This window comes from Hemibagrus wyckioides, linkage group LG06 (genome assembly GCF_019097595.1).
Source record: "Hemibagrus wyckioides isolate EC202008001 linkage group LG06, SWU_Hwy_1.0, whole genome shotgun sequence".
In the NCBI taxonomy this organism is placed as follows: domain Eukaryota; kingdom Metazoa; phylum Chordata; class Actinopteri; order Siluriformes; family Bagridae; genus Hemibagrus; species Hemibagrus wyckioides.
Window position 1 is genome coordinate 12,996,592 of NC_080715.1, and position 25,453 is coordinate 13,022,044.

The following is a 25,453-nucleotide window of genomic DNA, read 5'->3' on the forward strand; positions in this document are numbered from 1 at the left end:
AACTGCATACAAATACACCGACTAATGCGTCAAATACGTACGCTTTACTGCTGCAGTGTAGTGTGCGCTGTGGAAGTCTCTGCTTGGAGCCAAAGCGCACATATGAATATCTGTCAGAGGCTGTATGGAAGAACTTAATGCCCGTCCCTTGTCCCCCTTCCGGGTCTGTTAATGACGTCACTGCGGGTTCCCGCCACAGCGACAGCAAGGGTGTGTGTGGGGGGGGGTGATCAGCCTGGCGCACGACTCCCGATCCTGATCCTGATCCGCGCCGCACATTCCAAGCTTTCTCCAGCATCTCCGTACGTGTATGTGTGAGAGTGTGTTTTACTGCCTAACCAAATCACGCTCGGTTTGGCATTAACCTGACTGACTCTTGCACCGTGCTTACCGCTCCAGCGAACCCCGGATCAAAATGCGGAATTAAACCGGCGCTCTCCAAATTGCGCTCTGGTGGATCGTTCTGCGACGATGCGTCCGCGGTTATGGAGCGCCCTGTTGGGAATGACCGTGCTCTTCCAGCTTGTCACAGCAGGAAAATACGGTGAGTAGATATCCCTAGGCAAGGAAATAAGGGGAGTGGGCTGTGAGGGAAATAGGCTACACGACACAGATGTGTGTTAAATGAGCTGATTTATGTTTAAACGCGATGGTGATTGCAAAGATGAGCAGAGCTGAGTAGACTTGAGTTTTTAGTTTCAAAAAATTCTTTTCGGGTAGTGCATCTACGTTATATGTCCGATCCTTCAAGACAGCCGTAATAACATTAAGCTGTTTATTCTGAGGGGGAAACAGAAACAGGGGAGTGTTTACGAGGACGCGCCTGAGCGGGGATGCGCCTGTGATACGCTTCAAATTTTTCTCGTTACATCAAACCTGACGTCTGTTTATCCAGACAACAAACCCTGACGCTGTCGTGCTCATAAAGACGTTGGCCATTTCCGTCATTTCCGTCCTCCTTATGGAGCAACTGGTGGAAAATTGAGCGCAGATTCAAGCTTGAGGCTTTCAGCACCACGGACAGCGCTCACATTACAGCCTGCTCTTCCTTCCAGGCTGTTCGTCTCACTGCTCAGAGCATAGAGCAACACACCTGATCACTGTAGTGTGAGGACAACAATGAGTTCAGGAACCTTTTTTTTATCATCCTCTATACCTACTGTATACATACTCTTATCTGGCTGGCAGATTTATGCCAGTGTTTCACAGTTAACTGAAATAAATTGTTTGAATTTGCTCGCAGAATCCTTATTTGCCGTTGTGATCTGTTATTGCTCGCTATAAGATCATTTGTGTGACTTTGTTCATTTTTCTTCACAGATAATAAATCTTATCTACAGTATATGTCTGCTTTTTTAACAGTTTATCATGTCTAATAAATCGACTGTAGAAATATGTTCTGTACAAAATACCACACATTCCATGTTGCCCGCCAGGTAAAATTGCTCTATACCTGTTTCTCCCTCTCTCTTTTTTTCTTCTTGTTTTTTCTCTCTGCTGTGCTTCCTGTGCAGCAATGACTCACTGAATCCATGGAGAACAATCACACACTCTTTCTCCTGTCTACACCATCACAGGTCCACCGATCTATGCAAATCAGTAATTCAGACTGAAATCCTTCAGGCTGGCATCTTCTTTTTTTACTCCACAACTTGCATTTTATGTTTTACTTTATTTTTATTTTCTGATAGTTGAGTTGTGCATGACAAAGAACAGCCATCAAACTGCAGACACTGCATTTAGTGTGAGTGGGAAGCTGTCACTGCCATATTCAGAAATGCGATAACATCCTCTCTCTCCCTCTTCCTCTCTCTCTCTCCCTTTCTCAATTTCCTCCTGAATCACTCATTTGGTTGCACGGCTCAGATCACCACCTGTTAGCAAGCGGGGGGAAGTGAGATTGACAAGCCCTATCTCATCCCATTTATATTTGCCATGATTAATTCAAATGGGATATGTGCAGTGGGGCTGGTGAAAAATTACTGCCACATCTGTCCATTCCCTTTGCTGGAGAAGGGCTGATGTACCAACAGCATTAACACTTTAATACTGAGAACAAACCACTGGGATTTGCTACAGGGAATGCTCTCATTTTAACAACTGACAATGCATAAAAACATACACAAAGATACACTACACTGGATTGGACTGGAATACACAGTCTTCCGACTTTGACCAAATTGTTGTTTTTTCTCTCTGCCACTTCAGGTTTTACTCCTACCCTGTGGTATCACTGCAGCTTTTTTATCAGTGTTTGTTGAGCTCCATGCACTTGTCATGAGCACTGTTAGCCATTTCAGGATATTCCCACACACACACACACACACACACACACATCGAGACGGAAGAATGGTCAGGAGTTGACTGGCCGCTGAGCAGTCTCAGTGTTTGATCAGCTGTGTCCTGTACAGCCATTAAAGCCCTGGCCCTATGAGCGTCCACAGAGATCCAGGTCATCAGCTGCTTTTCTGGAGCGGCGTGTGTCTAAATGCTGATCTTTATTAGAGTGTAATGTCTTTCTGTTGTTGCTGAGAGGCCATGACTGCAGACTGACTATAAAGCAGACAGAGTCAGAGACATAGAAAGACAGACAGAGACAGATTTCAGCTGTGGCTGTTTACTGCTCACTGATGCAGAGCTGAATGTGGGAGTAGGAGAGAGGTCAGCTCAAATCAGGGTCCAGCTACACAACAACTGCACACATATATACGTACAGTTGGGTCCAAAAGTCTAAACAGACCACTTCCATTTAAAATTGGAAATAAACAGAAGGTTCTAGAATTTTTCAATATTTAAAACAAAGATTTAATTTACAAGATTTTGCACAATTTCCAGGTCCCTATTTAAATGTATGCAAATGTGGGGTATTGAGCCTGTTAACTGCTTTGTACAAAAGGTCAGAATTTTCCCCATGCCTCAACTCTTGTACTGAAGCATGTGTGTCATGCAGATGGGATTAATCTAAAATTATCATAAGAATTTTGCAGAAACATGTGGAGTCTATGCCGGCTCGAGTGCACACTATCATTGAAGCAAAGAGGTTGCAAATCAAATACTCAGAAATATTCTGGTTTTCACAAACAGACTTGTTTCTATTATTTGTAATGAAAATTGTTGCATTAAATTAGAAAAGAATACAAATTTCCACTAGTGCTCTCAGATGTTTGGACGCCACTATATATATAACAGTATACTTTATCATTAAATGCATATATACATATATACATATATACTATTATGAAGGATCTGTATGGTATATGTGTTATATAGGGAGACAAACACACACGTCTGCTTCACTCTCAGAAATGTGTGTGATTTTTTTATTTTTTTACTCAGGTCACTTTGAATTTCCTCAGAGTTTGTAATAGTATTTAAAATAAAACTTATGTGTTTTTTTTCTTTTTTTTTCAATAAATTATTTAGTAACTATGGTGACAAAAGACACTTAGTTACAATATAAGTATATAACCCTCTGATGGGGATTGCACTGATACACAGAAGGGTTGTTATTATTATTATTATTATTATTATTATTATTATTATTATTATTATTATTATTATTATTATTATTGTCATCTCTTGCGAATGTTTCTAACATCCTCTCTCTCTCCCTCTCTCTCTCTCTCTCTCTCTCTCTCTCTCACACACACACCCTTCACCACTCTTAGGCTGTCTGTTTGAGAAGAGGCTGTGCTCTCGAGAGCAGTTCTGCTCTGATGGTGAGTATATCAGAAAACAACTTCTTGTTGCTAGAACGCAGTACTCCATCTGCTATAAGCTATATCCAACCTCTTCACACATACATGCTCATATACTCACACATACACACTGAGGATGATATGTAATACACACACAGATACACACACACACACACACACACACACACACACAGACACACACACAGATACACACGGCTAAATAATAAGCTCTATTGTCAAACCTATCATCAGAGTTTCGCTCTGCAGATTCTTTGTGTGTGTGTGTGTATGTGTGAGTGTGTGTGTGTGTGTGTGTTTGTCTGAGTCTTTGTGCACATTTTAAATGAATGGATATGATATATGAGCCTGTAGTGATGATGTAAGGAGGAAGGTTGGTGGTTTTGATGGTTACTGGTTTGTTCTGGTTTGGTTGGAGAGATAAAGAATATATAACAATGGTACTGTCAATAAATTCTTTCATCATATGTTTTTCATGAGATTGTGGGTATTGTTAGTTCTATAATAATATTAACCGGCTGCCTTGCTGTTCATATGATCTGAGTGGTCTTCTTTTATGTTTTCATTTTTTTTCCGAAATAAACATTACATTGAAATAAATAATATAAAACAAAGCAGTGCCATGCTGTATCTATAGATACTGTATCTATTGTGCACCGCAAATGTGTCAACTATTATGATACTTTTATTGCAATAGTTTTGCCATCTCACACACCCCATAGTCATTTTTATATATTTCCCCGACTCCTAACAGCTACATTTCACTGCAGGAAGTGAATCACAGGCCGGCCTCTGCCTCTTCCCCACTCCTCTTTTTCTGTTTGTCTCGCTTTCCCCCCTCTGTCTTTTCCTCCGTCTCATCTTTTTTTTTTCTCTAACCCTCCCCAAACCCCTCCTCTCCCCCTCCCCCCACTGCCCTTCATCTCCATGGCAACCCTGACATCATCAAGCCTATTGCAACTAGGTGCACGCCTCCACAATCACTGATGAGTCACTACCCTTCGCTTACGCACAGGCTCTCCTTTTCTGCTCTCAGAGAAAATACACACTCTCTCACTCTCTCTCTCACACACACACACACACACACAGACAAAAAAAAACTACTGCTGTTGTGCAATTGTATTTAAAACTTGTTCTTGAAACAGAGAGTGTACTTTGAGGATCGGTGGGTTGGAAATAGGGAGAGTGGACAAGGGTTTTTGAAACAAGACGAGAGCTGCGAGTATGTACAGCTACATCATGTCCTGCATGTGGGTGTTATATTCTCTATGAAGAGCACATCCACATGCACACACACACACACACACACACACCTGTTCTGAAAGCCGAAAAATCCGTATGTAAGTTATAGAAAAAAAGTATTAACTGCTAAAATTATGCTATGTGGGTTATATATATTATTAGAAATAATTAGGTTTTTAGGGTAAACACACACACACACACATACACACATATCCTTTTATGTGTCATATATCACGACTTGTATTTGAATGAGCTGCATCCACTTAACCCTAGCCTTAACCTCAGAATCTAAAGGAAATATTTTTGAACATTTTGTTTTCTAATCGGTTTTAATTGGACTTTGCAAAATGTGCTCAAAGGTTAACAATCCTCCCATCATTTTACACACACACACACACACACACACACCTGTTCTGGAAGCAGAAAAATCAGTATGTAAGTGACGTCAGAAAAGAAGTATCAGCTGTGAAAATTATTCTATGTGTGTGTGTGTGTGTGTGTGTGTGTGTGCGTGCGTGCGTGTGTGTGTGTGTGCGTGTGCGTGTGTGTGTTTACGTCACATGCATACATACATGCATATATCCTTTAATGTGATGCATATGTGGACTTGTATATTAATGAGCTGCATACACTTAACCCTAAATTTAATCTCAGAATCTAAAGGAAATATTCTTGACAGTCTTTCTTAACAAAAAATATTATAAGAGGCCAAATGTTCCCATAGGTTAAAAATCATCCCAACGTTATGAAGCGATTGAGTCTCTCTCTCTCTCTCTCTCTCTCTCTTTTTGTCACACACACACACACACACACACACACACAGAAGCAGGTGCTCTAGACATGCTCACATTACATATGCACAGAAGAACCGGGCACAAACACACACACACACACACAAACACACACACAGTCACACCCTGAGCAGACGAGTGGCAGCCCAAAGCACCATGTGCTGTTTTATTGGTGCTTTCTATTCCCTCTATTCCCTCTGTCTCTCAGTCTTTCTCATAGCTTGTTTTGTCTTTACCTTTTCTGTTTTTTTTGTTTGTTTTTTTCATACTGCTAGCATGGCTTTTACAGGAAATCGTCACAACTCTGTGTATTTTTCTAAATTGTACTCCCTCCATTATGCTTTCCATTAGACCTCTAATAGCTGTGGAAGCTAAAATCTCTACTCTAAACACCATAGCTTTTTACGATAATTAAGAAAAACAGTGGGCAGCGTTCTTGTTGTTGTGATGTTTGTCTTGTTATAATAAACATAGAGATGCATAAATTAAATATGATAAGTAAGCATTTAAATCATTCTCTGGAGTATGAGCATGGTGCGATGTATAAAAAAAACCTTCTAAACGTTTTATTATTATTGAGGAAATATTGTAAATATATTCTTATCTTGATCATCTTGATCATTGAGTTATCTCCTTCAATTACACACACAAAAAAAAGTAAGTTTTTGTCTGTAGTATTAATGCCTCATCACTTAAACAGCTGGCTGCTGTTTGATAATGGTTTATATTTTTGTATCTGCTCGTAAGTGATCCATCTCCCCCCCTATATAGGGCTCCTCTCTCGCTATCCTGCACCTTATAAATAGCAGTGAGTCATGTCAGCCTGGACAGAGAAACACGGCTGAGTTCAGACTGAGAGCTCGCCCGCTCTGCCAGGGTCTTTTTATACACGTTTTAGTCAGGGATGAGTCAGAGAGAGAGAGAGAGAGAGAGAGAGAATATTCTAAAACTAAAGTATATATCCATGAACATGTGTATCCAAAAGTGATACGACTTATGTAGATGAGTTTTATTTATGCTACAAGGAACAAAAGATTATCTTGATTTTTCTTCATTTGTGTCATGAGCTCATCTGTTATTAAAAAAAAAAAAAACACACTCCCGCAGTTGTTTTTCTTTTTCTTTTTTCCTTTTTTTCCCAAGCCTAATCTCTGTCTACAGCAGCTGTAGCATATGTGTGATTATCAAGAACTAAATGTTGAACACATTTCCCTGTAGTAAGTAATGATAGAAAAATCCTGTTTACTCCAAACTCACTTTTATTGGAAGTCTTGAGGGCAATTTTTTAAACACATGTACATTTATATGATTTTTTTTAAATTTATTTTTATTTTTTACATAGTTTGTCCTTTCAAAGGTACAAGGTTTTTTTGTGGAGTTGTATTTGCAGTTCTGTATGGTCGTGTGTTTTATACAATAACTTAGTAATGTTACATTAACTTATAGATTATTGCTGAATAATTTACATAACAGCTACCTCACTGAAATTTCTTTTTTGCCTCTCGTATCGATGGGAAAATGTTATGTGTTACTATGTTTCATGGCAAAGCCAGTAGAAAGATTGGGGGAAAAACATTATCCATGGAATTACTTTTAAAATAAGGTCTTTAAGTAAATAAGCTTGCCATTATTTTCACTGTAGACAAATGTGTCATGTTTTAGAATCAATGCTAACTGCATACTGCATGTGCTACTGAATATGTGGACAGAGTTTAAAGTTTAAAACACTGTAGGTTATACTGTAGGGGCAGTGGTAGCTCAGGTGGTTAAGGCTCTGGGTCATTGAACGGAAGATTGGGAATTCAAGCCCCAACACCGCCAAGTTGCCACTGCCGGGCCCTTGAGCAAGGCCCTTAACCCTCTCTGCTCCAGGGGTGCTGTATCATGAGCTCTGACCCCAACCTCCAAGGATGGGATATGCGAAGAAAGAATTTCACTGTGCTGTAATGCATATGTGACAAATAAAGGCTATTTATTATTTTATTATTAGATTTTCTTTAGTTCATTGATATAGATATTATGTTAGATATTAAGTCTTATGTGTGCAATGTAAAGTACACAATTCTGGTAGATCTATCTATCTATCTATCTATCTATCTATCTATCTATCTATCTATCTATCTATCTATCTATCTATCTATCTATCTGTGGTGTGTTAATCATTGTGCATGTTGTTTATTACAGACAAGTTGTTTGGTCAGTGTCAGAAATCCCGGCATGAAGAAGTTCGATATCAAGTGTCCGTTCCTGTACTGCAAAGGCTGCAGGAAGTGCTCAAGCAGCTGATGATGCAAGGTGTGCACATCCACAGTGGACTCGCATGTTATTACTCATAACCCACACAAAGAGTCCTTTCACGCTCGAATATGTTTTAAAGTGTCGATTCACCCCTACGCAAAAGTGACTCATAATTTTTTATATATTCAAAATTCCCATGGAAGCAAACATGAGTCAGAATCTTTGCTCCCAAATTGCTACTAGTTTTAGAAGTTTAATTTCAATCAATTGAAATTAAACTTTCAAACACAATTTTTGTTTTTTTGAAAACAAAATTAAAAAAAAAAAAAGGGTCTAACTATTGTCTGACACATTCCCTGTTGTGTTTTGTGCATGTGGGTGTGGACAGGATTCTCCTGGCAGGATGATATCACCCAGCATATCATAGCGAAGGAGCTGAGCCGTATTCCTCATACTCGAGCCCAGACCTCTCAGCCAGCGCAGTGAGTCATCAACACTCTTGGCATTCTTCAATTTATTTTGGATTGATAGCCCAAACTGTTAGCTAGACTTCCTTGGGAAATTCTACACTTCTTTGAACTTGATTGGATTATGCTCTATTTCACGGTGTTGTCAGCAAAGGTATAAACGCCAGACTTACAAACTTACAAACATAGAACCTTGCTGATGTCTTTACCTGTAATAAAAACACCGCGTGGGGTTTTCTCTAGGAGCCTAATACTTTAACAAATATAGACAGTAGGGATGTAAAACAATTCCACTATCTGTATCTGTATCTGTATCTGTTCAGTGCTCCAAATATCCGTATAAGTATTTAAATCCAAGGTTTTATTGGTTAATTGGCCTTTACTAGAGATGTGTGTTTTTTTTGCTAAATAATATAAACAAACTAAACAAACTAGTAGCCAAATTTAAACCTCTACAACCTACTAATATGAATGAATGAATGAGCAATCTCTGTCCTGTGAGCTTCATATCACTCACATGGAAGTAAAAACCTCCTGCTATTATGACTTTACTGACGCAGTCCTGGTCCCAGCTCAGTCCCAGTCCCAATGTCCATTGCTAGCATAGCTTCTCAAGCTGTAAACTTTTCTGTTAAGCTTAAGAAAATTTTATTCCTCATCATATTCATGTCTACAGTTATATCTCTTTGTAATATATTCATATTTAATTACATTTCTATTACACACACATTCTATAAAGCCTATTGTACTACTATGTAAATTCCTATTGAATCAACATTTTATGATTTTTTTTGTAGTGTAACTGTTTATTTATATGTTTCCTTTTCAGGTCTACACAGGTTGCTTCTAAAAAGACCTATCTGAACTCTAAGTCTGAACCCAGCGTTGCCCAGAACTATTTGGATTATATGATTTTAGATCCTCGTCAGTCCTCGTCACTCCGCATTCAAGCCTTACCATTAGACCCCTACACATATCTACAGGTAAAACTACTGAAGTGCGTGTGTGCGTGTGTACAGGGTACAGAAAGGAAAATATGGGCATAAATCCCATGATTTAGATCCATTTTGCAAGTGGAAATATTATTATTTAGTTCCATGACATGCCTTTTGTTCTCACATGAGGCTCAAATCCTGATTGAAGCACATTATACTAACCGTCTGTGATTGTTCTCTCACAGGATGACATGTCACACTCTCTTCACCCTCATGCTGGTGCAGGCTACCAGCGTCCCTCGTCTCGCTCTGGCTCACAGCAGCACCAGCGAGACAGAGAGAGGCAGCTTTTAGAGGAAGCCCTGTCGCTCTACCTCTCTTCTGCACAGCCTTCTTTCCACCATCGGGGGGCAGCAGGCCTCCCCGCTGCCCCTTATTACGAGGACTTGGACTTCCCACTGGATTATGGGGAGGACTACACCCTGCCGGAGCGACCCAGCTCACGCCAACGGACCAACAAAAAGGTTCTGCCGGACTACAGCTCTCTGTCAGGGCTGGACGGTGAGTGCTGATCTGTAGGCGTGTGCTCTCGAAGGGGCAATGATGAGGCTGTGCCTGTCTTTGTTTTCTGATTTGACTCTATGTATTTTTGTATAGGTTTGTATCACAGGTGGAACGCCCCTTAAAAAGGGCTAAACGCCGTCTCTTTTATTTGCAGTGTTTTTATTATTTTAAGCTGTGTGTTAGAAACGTTTCAATTTGAACGACAGTGAATACGTGAAAAAATATCTCTCTTGATTTAGGAGAGTTTGGAAGCTGTAGATCTTAAAATTTTGTGTGGAAAAACATTTCATTGCAGCTAGAATTCAGTCGTGCAATTTGAGTGAGCATAGTTGTTATTCTAATATTTTAGCTCTGTGTGTGTGTGTGTGTGTGTGTGTGTGTGTGTGTGTGTGTGTATGTGTGCATTGTAGATGATACAGTAGTGCAGCTGTCCACAGCATTGGAGAGACTTGGGGTGGATCCACGAGAGCTGAGCCCTCAACAGTTAAACACATTTGCCATCCTGCTTCAGCGCCTTCAGGCAGAGGACCCTGAGAAGACAGGTACACAACAAAACATACACATACTCACACCACAACGCAGTAATACTGTATTTCATTTTCTAATGTGCGTAATTTTTTAAAAAAAATGTTCGCTTTGTAACAAAGCACTGTCTGAAAGTGTCATGATGATGAACATGATTGTTTGATCAGATTCTTTCTCATTTTCTCATTCTCAGATAAACATCCAGGAACGGTCACAGTGAAAGAAGTACGTTCTGAAATACCCAAAGATATGATTTATTATTAAAAGCTGATTTAAAAGAAAAAAGAATGCGTAAATGGCTCTCAGTAGAATAAGAGGGATTTGATTATCTTACATTTTAAGCTTCTTTTTTCTTTTTCTTTCTTTCTTTCTTTCTTTCTTTCTTTCTTTCTTTCTTTCTTTCTTTCTTTCTTTCTTTCTTTCTTTCTTTCTTTCTTTCTTTCTTTCCTTCTTTCTTTCTTTCTTTCTTTCTTTCTTTAGTTAGTTAGTTAAAATCATTTTCTGTGCCTTTATTTTTCACTTTAGGGAATAACTAATAATTGCCGTTATGGGTATTGTGTGCTTCCATAGCAACAAGTGGATATAAAATAATAAGATTATGACTAATATCTGTAAAAGGCTGAAGCAGATTAAACTTAATTACAATGGTATTAAGTTGGTCTCTGATGCCTCTGTTTTTCTCTTTTAAACTGGTGCCTTTTTTATTCGGTTATTATTCAAATATTTTATATATCAAATAAAATATTTCCCATCTCAGGTTTATGTACCAGTATAGAAATTTCGTGACATAAAATTCAAGCATATTCAAACATATAAATTCAGCAGAAAGTTTGGATTCATTTACGATTCTAAGAGTTAAAATATGTCCCGCTGTGTTTTATCATTTCAGACGATTGTAGAGGGCAGTGACAGGGTGTTACAGAAAGGTGCCAAACCTGTGTCTCCTGTAGTGACTCAACCCACCACCCCAGGGCTCCAGCTAGCCTCTACACCATCGCCCTCTGCACCGGCTCCCGTCACTGTGGCTCAGGGGTCTGGAGTGACCACACATGGGCCAGTGAAGGAAGCAGAGCTGCAGAAGGAAAAGACCCATACAAGCCTGAAACCAGGAGCCAAGGATGGCATAAATGTCAGAGAGGAGTACGGCTACATAGTCACAAATCAGAGGTACTTCATTAGTCAAGCTCATTTTGCTCCTGTTAGAGATCTTCATGAATTTCACATGCTGTGTTAATTTTGGATAAAGTGGGATTTTAGAAGTTAAAAAAGTAAAATATTTTAGTTTTTAATGTTTTTGTTTTATGCTTGTGTGATCCCCAGTCCTCTGAGTCTGTACGATGGTGTAAAGCTATTAGAAACATTGGCAGAACGGATCCATCTCACAACGAGCAGCTTTATCAACATCAGGTACAATGAGCATGAATGTAATTGTGGGGGTGTGTGTGTCTGTGTGTGTGTGTGTGAGAGAGAGACTGTGTATGTGTGAGTGAGAGTGTGAACACATGAGACACAAAAGAAGAACAGTGAGAATGACAAGGGAAGACAAAGCGTAGTGCATTTACTGTAATCTCAGCTGTACAGAACATATCCATCAGCACTGGTGTTTCTGCTCGTGTGTGTGTGTGTGTGTGTGTGTGTACAGTGTGGTGGGGCCTGCACTGACGTTCAGGATCAGACAGAACTCTTTGAACCTCAGCGCAGAAGACGTGGCCAATAAAGCCGGTGAGTGACGAGTTCTCTCACTCCAGCTCACCTCTATTTCAGTTTCAGTCTACAAGCAATGTAACACACACAATGACAGAAAAAGGAGTGGTGCAAGCAACATCACACACTCCAGCTCTAATTGTTTCAAACTTCAGCTTCCTCTCTCCAAAAACATCAAGAGAAAGTGTTTCGGAAAAAATGTGTTGTTCTGTTGAAACTGTGTCAAATCATATCTCAGCTTAAAAATGACATTAATGGTGACATTTTAGATTTATTAATAATCTACACGACTTTATGACTCAGTGTCATATATATGTATATATATATATATATATATATATATATATATCAGTGATAACAGAGTGCACATTTTTATTTCTGCTTCTTCTGTAGTGGCTGAGAAGAATTTCTTGGAGGGAGAGACGGGACTAAAGATCATTCAGACAGGGGTGGGAGAGGTGGGTGCGCTTACTTCTCTTTTTTCTTTTCTTTTAATTCTCTGTCTGTTTCTCTGTTGAGATGATGCACTCTGTTTTACTGACATGTGCATGGATTGTGCTAGTAATACTTTTACCTGATGGGCCTCTCACTTTTGGTTTCATGTGTATTGCTCGGTCATGCTCGAGTCGTTAGCCTCGCCAGAATTAGAATTCATTAACATTTATCAGCTTATATGCAATTTCATTTTAAGGTTATAAATCATATGTTGTAATATAATTTACTTTTTAAGATTCACAGTTCTCTGGTCCACCCCTCTGGTCTCTACTGTACCCTTCTCCCGCCTAAAAATACTTCGTTTTTTTCCCCTGCTGCTCCTCACTTCTCTTTCGCTCTCTTTTTCTTTCCCTGCCATTCTCCTCTCTACTATTCTTTTCGGCCCTTCTCTTTTTGTTACCTCCGCCGCTGACCCCTCCTCTCAGCCTCCCCCTCGCTCTCCTTCAGTCTCCCCCCACTCTTTCTCTCGTGGCCTTTGTGCTCGCCCGTGCATATTCAAGCGTTTGTCCCTCTCCATCGCTTTCACTCTCCTTTCACTGTGTACAGCTGTTGTAGACCCTTGAATGCAGTCGAAGGTCTTTTGTTGCATCCGGCTGCTCATATTTTTAATTATTCGACATTGTTCATTCGGAGGCTATGACACTCTCTCTGCTTTGAGATGTGTAATGTATGAATGATGTGTGTATGACTCTATGTGTGTATGTGAGTGTGTGTGTGTGTGTGTGTGTGAGGGGGGTCCTTCTTTTGTGCTGTATCTTTCGTTTTTTTTTCTCTCTCTCGTCCTCTTTCTCTCTGCTTCGGTAATGAGACCTGGTTGCACCTGCTTCTTTTTTGTCTCTCCATTATTAGGGCCAAATCCTTTTCTGCACCTCCCCACCATCACCATCACCCTCTCTCTCTTTTTCTCCCTCTTTCTCTCTCTCTCTCTCTCTCTCTCTCTCTTTCTGACTCTCTGCTTCATTACTGAATTGAATTAATCTACATGGTGTGTTGTTCTGCTGAGCTGTACCCCCTGCAAACCTTACTGAGATTATCTAGCAATCTTGTTAATTGTGCTGTCTGCTAAGCACAACTTGCAACACACACACACACACACACAATTAACATTCTGAAGTGGAGATAGACTGTGCATAGACTTTGTGGACACACAACATTTCATTTCTACGCAAGGCCTATGTGTGATATGTTTGCTGTATATAAAATATTCTCAAGTGTAGGATGCTCTGCAGTGTGTTCTCTTATCTGTTATTAGCTAAAGTTTAGAATTGTTACAGATGTGCAGTTCAGAGTTTGTTAGCTAAATACGCTTTTTCTCTCCACTCTGAAACCCTGAGACTCTCTATATACTCCAGTGGTTTTAACCCCCCCCCTCATGCTCACAGCATTATGCCCCCCACCTTCCCTTTTTTTGGGTCTGTTCAATCAGAAGCATCAGTGTGCCGTCCCCCTCTGGCCCATCAGTAACACGTGGAGCAGTTGCCATGGCAACACCGTTTGATGCGACATAAGTGGTGGAGGTTGAATGGAGGTGGGAGGTTACGGGGCCTACAGCTTCATATGGGACGGACACAGCTTAGGGAGGCATGTAGGATTCCCTCCTTTTTTTCTTCCCACTGATTTCTCCTTTCTCCGCGATTTGTCCCTCACGGTCCCTCATCCGCTCCATCATCTTTAAAGGTTATGCTCAGGGACGGGGCTCTTCGTGTACAACTTCTCCACTGTGTGTACTTTGACTTCACGCTGGCTTGTGAATGTAAAATCCAGTGGTGTGTTCAGGATGGAGGAGAAGCATCTTCCCTCCTTACGTGATTCTCAGTCTAGGTTTATTCTGGCTTACTGCCGAAAGCCTTTAACACACTCTATCATGTAGGTTTTCACAACGAATATTCTCCTCCACCACTGAGGATTCAGGCTCAGGTAGGCCTTTTAATGGACTCCTAATTAAATTAAGAATATAAAGTTTGTATTTGCTTTCAGTAATTTATTTCATAGTACTGTGATGGCTTATAGTACTTTTGTTGTTTTGATCTTTTTTATTTTAAAGCAGAGATTTTTGTTAATATTATATGTTGTCTAATCTGTATGAGTTCTTTTGGAAGTATCAGTTTGATGGAGAGTAGAAATGTTCTGCATATCAGTGCTTTTCTTATATAAAAAAAAGGAAAGTCATTAGTGTGATGAAAATGTGTAATTATGAAATAATTATTCCCACTTGCTAAATATATCAGAGGAAAAGTCTTGCTTTTTGCATATTTAAATGCACCCAGTGTTTATTATATTATTATATAAACAACAGAATTAGGGAGTTCAGACTCTGATAAAGTTTTTTTTTTTTTTTAAGTCTCTGTGGGAATGCTTAATTGTTTAAGTGTAATGTAAAGCACAGACCTGGCCATGGATTTGAGTCATAAATTATTAAGAAACCCAAACAGTCCACTGCTCCTTTTCCTCTGATTTATACCACCAATTAGAGGTTGAACCACGCCTTAATGGACTGTTGATTAATGACTTATGTGTTTGTGTGTATTTTAGTGTCTCGTCTGTTTGTATAGTAAGCAGGAACATGATTTATCCTCCGATTTTGTTATTTTTATGTGCACCCACCAAATTCCATGCAATATTAAGATTAATATCTGAATAACTGAATGTATTCATTTATTTATTTACAAAATTGTAAATAGTAGATAAATAATAGAGATTACTCATGCATAGAAGGTGATAATATCTTTTGCTAAACATTTTAAGCATATACACAGAATTTGAAATAGATTTAGTTTTATATTTCATGAAGTTATTAAAGCAAAATATGAAATAAATTAATCCAAATTCTATATTAATTGAGTCTTCTGTTTATCTTAATAGGTCTTAATAGGGTCTTCTGTTTATCGATATTTTTAATATTCTATTTTATATTTAATATTCAGCTTAATTTGTCAGACACTGGCACTCTTTGTGTGTGTGTGTGTGTGTGTGTGTGTGTTTCCATTTGAAATGAAACACTGGTGTTAAGAACTCATCCTCCATCTCGGACGGTGATGTCAGGTGGATTGGTTGCTGTAGTAACCAGACAGAGCAGCCTGCCTGAGTGAGATGATGTAATGCGCTTGTAGCTGTTGCAGGTACACAGGAGTTTGTTCGATTTTTTGGAGGGACTTTCATTTAGGAATTAGCACACTATCATTAATCATTATCTCGGCTTCGGACTCAGTTAGCGTTAGTTGTTTTAGATGAGATTTGCGCTGAGATTTCTGTGCATTTGTAATGTGAGTAAGATCATGAACAAGCTGGGGAGAGAGAGAGAGAGAGAGAGAGAGAGATTTACAACATGATGAGGTAAAAAAGACTATGTACAGAGACATGTTGCATGTCTAGGATACTATGTATTTTTCTAGTAAAAAAACATAAAACACTTCCTAAGGCTTGTGCATTTTAGGTTTTGAGTAAATTGCCTTCAGCATATTATTCCTGGGGTGAAGAACAGTGTGGATTTTGACGAGTCATGCCCTGAATGCTTATATCAGGTAACTCATATCAGCATCACTGAGGTTGTGAATTTTTTCAGATTCAATAATAAACCACTGAGTGAGATTTGACCGCAGGCCCACACTGGATTTCTGCACCGCTATCTCTATTGTGATGGAGATAGTGAAGCTTTATACAAACGTAACCCCTGCAATCACCCAAAAAAACATACACACCCACCCTCAAACACACACACACACTCAATATATATATATATATATATATATATATATATATATATATATATATATATATATATAAATATATATATATGTCTATCTATATATATATATATATATAAATACCTATATATATATATATATGTGTGTGTGTACCCTTTCTGTGGCGGAGGTTAAAAGGGTACATTTGAGGTCAAAGGGCGTTAAGGGGGATGGTCAGGAGGTCCTGGGACCCTGCTTAATATTCTTGCACGTCTCAAGGAACAGATGTTATCTTGTCTTTAACTTTTTAGTGTGCATCCATATTTTCCCCCTTTTTGAATGAGTAAAATAGGATGCTTGAGTAAATGACAAGTCAGCGTGCAGCTCTTGCAGAGGCAGATTCTCATGTATCATGTTTAATCAGCCGCTAAACACCCCTTTACCCTCCTGTATCTCCTGCCCTCTGTGACTGCGGTTTGACTCCTTTCACCCCTCCATACTGTTGCTCTCCACTCTCCCTCTTTCCCTCTCTCTGCCTCTTCGTTTCTCTGCCTGGCCCTCTTGGACCCTGGGGGGCTTTTGTGCTCCTGTCCTAAACCAGCTCATTTTTCCTCGCTGGATTCTGAAAGCCTGTCACTCTTCCTTTCGAGGGCCTCTCTGGAGTAGCAGGTGAGGCGCCCCACACCCCGTCCCCTCCTCCCTTCCCCCCGTCTCCATTGTCCCTCAGTCCAGTCGTGCGCTGCCCACCCCCGCTAACCCCTTTTCCACACCCCATATCCACTCTCCGGAACATTCTTCTGCTCTTTCAAGAGAAAGGGCCGAACTCAGGGAGGGATGAAGGGGGACATAGACCCGGGCTGAGAAACATGTGAGGTATGAGAGGAGAAAAAAAGGGGGGGGGGGACGTGTGAAGAGGACTGAGAAAAGAAAAGGGGGTGAATCGGTTGGTGAATTTTGAGAAATGCTAGAAGGAGGAAAGGAGAGGGTGCCTCAGCGTTTCCGTGGTGAAGCAGAAGGATGTATTCACACTCGTCTCCTATTGCTAAATCAGTGCACTCCTAAACCCTGCTGAGTGACGCTCTGCTTTCGGATGGATGTGAGCAGCGTGTCGTTGGTCTGCAGGGAGATCGGTAAAACAGCTGCTTTACACCCATGTTCAGTTTTAGTTTCAATTCAGTTTAATTCAGAGAGTGATAAGTGTGTGTTTTGTCCATTAGGCTAAAAAATAAATGAATAAACAATATCAACCTGATATTTTCCATCCAGTTTTATGCAAGCATGATGGTCTTCAGAGTCAGCATCGGCCTTGGTATAGTTGGGGCCATCGAACCAGCTGTTGAGATTTTAATGGGGTAAACTGAAAGAGTGTTTCACATCGGTTGTAATTTCAGAATTTATCACAATGAGTCATCCCAAATTGGGGTTAAATGTAAATGTACTGAGTTCTTTTCATTTTTGCCAGATGTTATAATTTCAGATCACATAGAATTTAAATTGTCTTCCACAATCTTGCTTGTAAAATACGTTTATATAATACAGAATAGTTACATTTATTTTAATCAAAGTGGAGGGGACATGATAAATATAGACAAATATATATTTAATATATAAACCTTTAATAACTGAACATACAAAGGCGTGGTAATCATTTTCTGTATTTTTTTTTTGGATATGTTTATTCTAAGATGCATTCTGTTTATTAGGAAATGGCTGTTGGTAATATCCTCTCACAATATCCACTCACATCTTCCCGCTCTTTTCCTGTCTCTCTGATACTCGCTTTATTTCTCTCTCTCTCTCTCCCTCTCTCTCCCTGATGGCCGTTGATTACTCTGAGCTTTCTCTTGTTGCCATGGCAGCACCGGGGCCTGTTCTCCCCTGCTGAGGCTCCCAAACGCCATGGTAACATCAACAGGCAGGTTTGGAGGCTCGGGGCCCAAACTGCTTTTCCCTCTCTTTCTCATTTTCTGGCTTTTCTTCTCTTTCTCGTAAAGAAGTAACATAATCAGAGAATAGCAGAGTGACATTGAGTGTAAATAAGTGAGTGTAAGAAATCTCTGGATGATTAACCCTAATCTTCAGGGGGAGGGACTTCCTTAATTGTTTACTTGTTAATTATGAAAAAAGAGGAGGGGGCAGGTAATTCTCTCTAATTATTTAAGAGAGTTGAGGAGGCCTGGCACGTGGCTCTGTGTGTGTGTGTGTGTGTGTGTGTATGTGTTGCTTAAGTAATTAGTCGCTGATGATGGTGCCTGACATCCAGCTTGTTTACACAAACAAAGAGAGAGACAAAAGAGCCACAGTGCGCAAGTGTGGGGGAGATGCTGTGTTAAGTGTGCCAGAGAGACCACCCAAACACACCCTCTCTCATGCCCTCTCCTCTTCTGCACTGCTGTTCCAGACATGTTCCACTAGGCCTTTGACTTCCCGGCGTGTTGGTGAATAATCACTTCATTTCTAGTGGCAAAGTTGAGTGCAAACGGCTGTTGGAACAAATAGGTTTTTTTATTCCTTATGTTTCCTCTCAACTGCCACTTCATTGTTTAATTGTGCAGCACGATACGACACATACACAGATGCAGCGCAGCAGATGAATTTTATGTTGAAACTAAAGTTGAATGTTTAACTGATTATTATTATTTTATCAGTGTACCGTTTTGTCATCCTCTCTCTCTCTCTCTCTCTCTCTCTCTTGTGCTCGCTTTCCAGAGAAGCGAGGGACGCGGGCTTCCCCAGGCCACACGGATCAATGATGGCTCACGTGGCGTTGTCCTCACCGTGGTGGCCATGGCTTGTGTGTGTGTGGTGGTGCTGGTTGCTTTAGCCATCGCTTGTCTGCGTCATCATGCTCGTCAGCTGGACTCAGGGAAGCTGGGCCTCGGCCCAGAGGCTGGCACCGAAACCCATTTTGACTACCAGGTGGGACAGCCAATCATCTGTCAGTAATACTGCAGGCATTATATTATAAAAAATGATTCTTTGTATTAGAATACTGAATATATACATACCGTTTTGAATATTATGTGTCATTTTCTGGAGAAGGCGGGACCGTTTTTTGCTCCAGAGGAAATCCTCAAACTTTCATCTTTATTATTCACTGATTAATCTTAAAGCACATGATTTAGTAACTACTATGAATTATTCAGTAACTACAGCGAAACAAACAGAGAAAGTGTGTAATTAGTTATTAGATATAAATCTGTGTGTGTGTGTGTGACAGGAGCTCTGTCGGCAGCACATGGCAGCCAAGTCGTCGTTTAGCCGTCCAGAGCCAGGTGGACGGAGGGGAACGGATACATCTCGAGTGAGCAGTGTGTCATCTCAGTTCAGTGATGGGCCACAACACAGCCCCAGCTCTCACAGCAGCACGCCCTCATGGAGCGAAGAGCCCGCCCAGTCCAACATGGACATATCTACTGGTCACATGATACTGGTAAGGAGAACACACAACACGGCTCAGACCAATTTATTTTACAAATTTACATAAATTTACAAATGTATTACTATTTGTGTGTAAATGCAGTTTTATAAGTAAGTTAGTGTTGCCTAATATTTCATACTGCACAAATCACTAATGATGAAATCATTTATTTTTTTTAGCTTTAGGTTGCACCTTATCCTTTTATATATATAGCCATATTGCTGTCTCAAAAAATAAGCATCAACAAAATGGTAGTTAAAATGCTGTTTCCTCATTTCTCAAGGCATACATGGAGGACCATCTGAAGAATAAGGACCGTTTGCTAAAGGAGTGGGAGGCACTGTGCTCATACCAAGCTGAACCCAGCTCTGTTTCTGTCGCCCAGAGCGAGAGCAACCTGGAGAAAAACCGCTACCCGGACTTTGTTCCCTGTAAGACAGACTTTTCATCTCTGTTCTATTCTTTTACATCTGATGCTTGGAATTATCCGTAATTTCAGAAAAATACAGGGTTAGTGAAATAAGTTGAGTTCACAATGAATTTATTACAAGTCACTGGATGAAGGTGTTATTCAGTATGAAAGGTCAGTGTTAATGAGAGTGTGTGTGTGTGTGTGTGTGTGTATGTGTGTGAAACCAGATGACCATTCTCGGGTGAAGCTGAAGCCGGAGACGAACCCAGCTAGAGAGGACTATATCAATGCCAGCATTATAGTAAGAATTCCACTCTTGAAACTGCTGCTGATGTGTGACCGAGAGTCAAAGGAAACAAACAGAAATTCGAAATGGGAAAAAGTTACAATTTTTGCACCCTAGTTTATTTAATAGCCCTGTCAAAGACCATTACCCTTTTCCTTTACAGATAGACCATGACCCGCGCATGCCTGCTTACATCGCTACTCAAGGCCCCCTGCCACACACCATTGCTGACTTCTGGCAGGTCGGTAACAGTTCAGTGGTTAACAATTAACTCTCATACTGTTCTGCTCAATAACCATTTACTCACCAAAACCAGATGGCCTGTTAGACCTCTTTTCCGCTGTGTGCAGTCTTTCTTTTGACACCATTTATGTGTATGTGTGTGTGTGTACTGTAGATGGTATGGGAGAATGGCTGCACAGTGATCGTGATGATGACTGCTCTAGTAGAGGACGGAGAACAGCAGTGTGAACGTTACTGGCCTGATGAAGGATCATCTCTATACAACATCTATGAGGTGAAAATTCTCACATGACTGAATAGTTCCTGGATAAGTTCAGTTAGACACAACATTAACATGAACTAGTTCATGTCATTCTATAATCTAAATAACTGTGGTTGTTAAACCATGCTACTGTCTTTGAATTACTCAAGAAACAAATAGCATACATGTAATACTTCAGGGTAGCCCGCCTGACCTCTACCCACTGCATCTGTGATCACTGTAAAACTATTTTTTGGCACATTACAGAAAACCTATTTTCATAAATACTCAATTATTATGAGCGTCTAAGGGCAGGTTGCTGAACTGAGACAGACTTGAGAGAAGCTTTTAACAAAGCTGTCGGTTATGTAGTTATAACCTTCACACCCTGGAACAATACAGTAATCAATAATTCAGGTTACACTTTCCCTGTTTTGTGGCATATCTGTTTTTGCATGACGCATAAGCAGAAATTCTTCAACCTGAAAAATTCTGAATTGTAAGGTGCTTAATTTAAGTGTTGCAAAAAATATGGGACTCTCTCGGGGCACGACACAGTTAGTAGCCCAAGATAGAGATAGATGGCGATGTCTCACTGCTGCCTTATTTCCCAATAGGGACGAAGAGGATAAGTAAATAAGTAAAAATGCTTCCTATGAATGTTTACTTTCTTCCCCAACAACTGTCCAACTGTCCCGGATATTACAACCCACTATTATAAAAGTTATAATTTTAAAGTTATAATTGTTTTTATTTGACTGACTTCTTATATTGAAGAAGTTTCATCTGTATTACCTGAAAAACTCATCAGTTGGTTTACAAATGTCAGCTTGTCAGCTAGTGTGTTCTGTCGATGGAAAATTTAGGAACAGAAATATAATAATTGGCAATTAAATAATGTTTGAAAAATACACCTGCACCAAGGTGGGACTAAACATTACATAGGAAAAAAGTCCCTGGCGACAAAATATCTGCCATAATCTATTTGTGTAAACATAACAGGTGTAGGTACACACTTTGTTTGACACATACATCATTTGAGTGATCATCATTTCAAGTTCATAATCTAATTAGACTATTGTTGTAATCATCTATCTTCCAGCAAAGATCATATACAGCACCTCTAGCTTTGCCCGGATATTTGTGTGTGGCAGCAGCAGATGGTTTTTGTAGTTCTTATTGGACGTCCCTGTGACTCTCAGGTGAACCTGGTGTCCGAGCACATCTGGTGTAAGGACTTCCTGGTGCGTAGTTTTTACCTGAAGAATGTACAGACACAGGAGACACGCACTCTAACCCAGTTCCACCTGCTCAGCTGGCCTGCAAACGGCATCCCCAGCTCCACACGACCCCTGCTGGACTTCCGAAGGTACTGCAGCAGCTCCACTGGACTAATAGACATGCATGTGCACACAAACACACACACCCACACACCCACCCACACACACACACAAACACACACAAAGTGAATCCTGTAATGGTGAAGTGGTGAAATTCCTAAGTCAGTCCTTGCTGTTTTCTCTCTCCTTCCTTATCTGGGTCCTGTTTCTGTTTTGATGAACCCCTGCAAAAAATGTTCTCCATATATTGCCCATGTGCTTGGGGTTTTTCCTGGTTTATGCTCCTCTTCTTTTCCATCTCTCTCTCTCTCTCTCTCTCTCTCTCGCTCTCTCTCTCTCTCTCTCTCTGGCTAATGGAGGTTGGTGGGCTCCTGAACGTTGCACACCTCCCAGTGTCATTTTTGTGGTTTGCAGCTAGTAGTCTCGGTCCAGTTGCATAGTCACAAAAATGATCATTGGTAGGTGTGAGTGCAGCAGGAACGAGGCTGAAAGGATGTTCCATCGCCTCTCCCCCCTTCTCCTCCTCTTCCTCTCTCCTCTAAACGTGGCAGCTGTGACATCTGTGTTCTCCATCTCCTCTAGACACCACACTTTCATCTTACAGATAGCTCAGAATGGACTAGCATAATGCATTATTTTAAAAAATGTGCATGTTTTTTATGTGATCAATGACTTTATGGCCAATCCATTTTAATCCTACTTTGTTTGCCCGGTCAATTTTCTTTCAGGAAAGTGAATAAATGCTACCGAGGCCGATCCTGCCCAATCATTGTGCACTGCAGGTAAACAAAAGTAACACTATTCTGAGCCGCAAGGGGGCGCACAAGATCCAACTTGTCTTATATAAAATGTGTTCTGTTAAGGTTTAAATGACCTTTGTACATTTTGCAGCAATGTATTAAAAACATGACTGCTTAGGTTCAGTTAAAAAATACTAATAGTACCACATACTAACAATACTACATACCACATACTACCAACATACTAACTGCAGAGTACATTTGTCACTTTTTAAGAAGAAGAAAATTAAACTAAAGTAAGAAAATAAGAATCTAATCTAAATTTAAACCAAATGGTGGTCAAATGGAGGATCCGTGACCATACATAGCACCTTTGTGACTTCATTTTCATCATTGTTTATACAGGTGATGGTTCATGCTGTCAGACCTAATATTGCTGAACATAATATGATATGGGTAAGCGCTGCGATTATAATCATTTATTTATTTTGTTATCCTTTGCAGTGACGGGACTGGAAGAACTGGTACTTACATTCTCATTGACATGGTCCTGAACCGCATGGCGAAAGGTATGTGAGCTGTATAACTCATAAACTAAACACTGAAATTTTCCTTCTCATACTGAAGGCTTACTGGGTGTTACTGTGTCTGTAGGTGTTAAAGAGATTGATATTGCTGCAACACTGGAACATATTCGTGACCAGAGGCCCAGTATGGTGCGCACCAAGGTACATAAGCCACTGAGGTCTTGCTGCAAGTTTATATTGTATACGGATGTGTGGGATGTGTATAAGCTTCTACCTACCTGTATATATATATATATATATGTGTGTGTGTGTGTGTGTGTACAGAGGTAAAATATGTTGTTTTTCTGTCTGTATAGGACCAGTTTGAGTTTGCCCTCACAGCTGTGGCAGAGGAAGTGAATGCCATCCTGAAAGCCCTCCCACAGTGAGCCATTCTGTAGTGTGGTGCTCTGTTCGTATGCATCCTGCCCTTTTCTCACACACACACACTCGCACAAGCCATTACACAGACTGAACCAAGCTTGAGATATTTTAGAAAACATTTCTTACCATGGCCTTATTCATTTTCAGAGCAGGGAAGGCTACATGAAATCTTTGCCACTGTGTATTTAGTACGATGGTCAGAGATTTATGTGTGCATCAGTCATAGCTGGGGAAAAGGTCAGATGGAACATTGCATAAGCTTCAGGTACGGATACAAATGGACCTAATGTCAGCATGGCAAATCTGAGCATATCTGTTTTACCTGCCAGTGGATGTTGCCGATAAAAACAATAGCACTACATCATCAGAATACATTTAGTGTCCTTTTTCAGGCAAACATGGTGATTATATGTATGCACAGTACATGCAGTAAAGCCTGAACACAGGAACACTCCTTTTGGAGTGTATGTTACTGCCTGGTTAGTGTTTCACAGCGCAACATATAATACTCATCACTCAATGTGCTCGCTTTTCCTTGTGTTCTTTATGACTTGTGGATACCTTCTGTCATGTGATTATTGTAAATATTTCATTAATAAGTCTATTTGTTTATTCCTGTAGCAAACGTGTGGAAAAATTCTATAAAAACAGAAATATATGACTATAATTTTTACATTGTTCTGAATTAAATGTGGTGTGGTGCAGCAGCATGGTGTGAGGTATTTATGTTGTCCCGTCTTTCTTTTGAAGCGTCCGTCATACAGTATTTTAATGATACAGACTGCTTCAGGACTAAAAGGGCTGGCTGTGACTGAGAATGATAAAGTCTTCTATACCACAATCCTGCTGAATTCTTATATCTGATTGGTCAGAAGATGTTGATTAATTATGTACAACAGCTAAATGCTAGCAAATTATTATTTCTGATCCTACGCATAATCTTACACTCATAATAAACATGTTGCTATTTAACAAAGATGCATAATCATTCATACTGTGAATCTGTAACTAAAGGTTTATTTAACGTTTACAGAAGGAATCTCGAATGTCAGCTCTGTAACAGCCAGTACGTTTTCCACCATGCCAGCTTGGTGATATGCTAATATAAAAGCTTGAGATTTTATAGAAAAATATTCATCCTTGTGGGGGCGATGGCAACATACCACCCCGTTGCTCATAATTTTCTTACATCAGTACACCCCTATGATCCTTTATTGTTTACACATTTAAGCAGCATGGGTTTGTGTTGTTTTTGTCTGAATGTTGGTGCATCAAAATGTCCCTCAGGTGCAACAGCACAAAAGTGATTGTCGAAGGTACATGTTTCGTTTACGTGTCAGTTTTATCAGGGTTTCGTAATCAAAGGCTTCTGGGATTCATGTACAGGTAAGCGTGAACTAGAGACAAGTTCCCATGAGTCAGGATGTGTTTCCAAACATAAAAATCCATCAAACTAATTT

The 25,453-nt window shown here is 40.1% G+C and overlaps 1 protein-coding gene across 1 annotated transcript; it reads left to right on the forward strand.

The window, feature by feature from the left end:
- Positions 1 to 225: 225 nt before the first annotated feature.
- Positions 226 to 24,700, forward strand: ptprna (protein tyrosine phosphatase receptor type Na). The gene is made up of 23 exons (XM_058392006.1): positions 226 to 544; positions 3,669 to 3,719; positions 7,934 to 8,044; positions 8,376 to 8,469; positions 9,284 to 9,437; positions 9,635 to 9,950; positions 10,364 to 10,495; positions 10,672 to 10,703; positions 11,368 to 11,645; positions 11,799 to 11,885; positions 12,121 to 12,200; positions 12,576 to 12,640; positions 19,070 to 19,279; positions 19,581 to 19,793; positions 20,065 to 20,212; positions 20,421 to 20,494; positions 20,643 to 20,720; positions 20,877 to 20,996; positions 22,166 to 22,332; positions 23,032 to 23,085; positions 23,548 to 23,612; positions 23,698 to 23,771; positions 23,927 to 24,700. Exons 1-23 carry the CDS (start codon positions 472 to 474, stop codon positions 23,996 to 23,998), a joined length of 2,748 nt encoding a protein of 915 aa, XP_058247989.1. The 5' UTR covers positions 226 to 471; the 3' UTR covers positions 23,999 to 24,700.
- The last annotated feature ends 753 nt before the right edge of the window (positions 24,701 to 25,453 follow it).

Bases quoted from the DNA above. Each gene is read 5' to 3' on its own strand.
- ptprna (XM_058392006.1), top strand. From the start codon at position 472: ATGCGTCCGCGGTTATGGAGCGCCCTGTTGGGAATGACCGTGCTCTTC. The intron at 12,201-12,575 runs GTGAGTGACGAG...CTTCTTCTGTAG, and splicing joins AGACGTGGCCAATAAAGCCG to TGGCTGAGAAGAATTTCTTG. The intron at 20,721-20,876 runs GTCGGTAACAGT...TGTGTACTGTAG, and splicing joins CCATTGCTGACTTCTGGCAG to ATGGTATGGGAGAATGGCTG.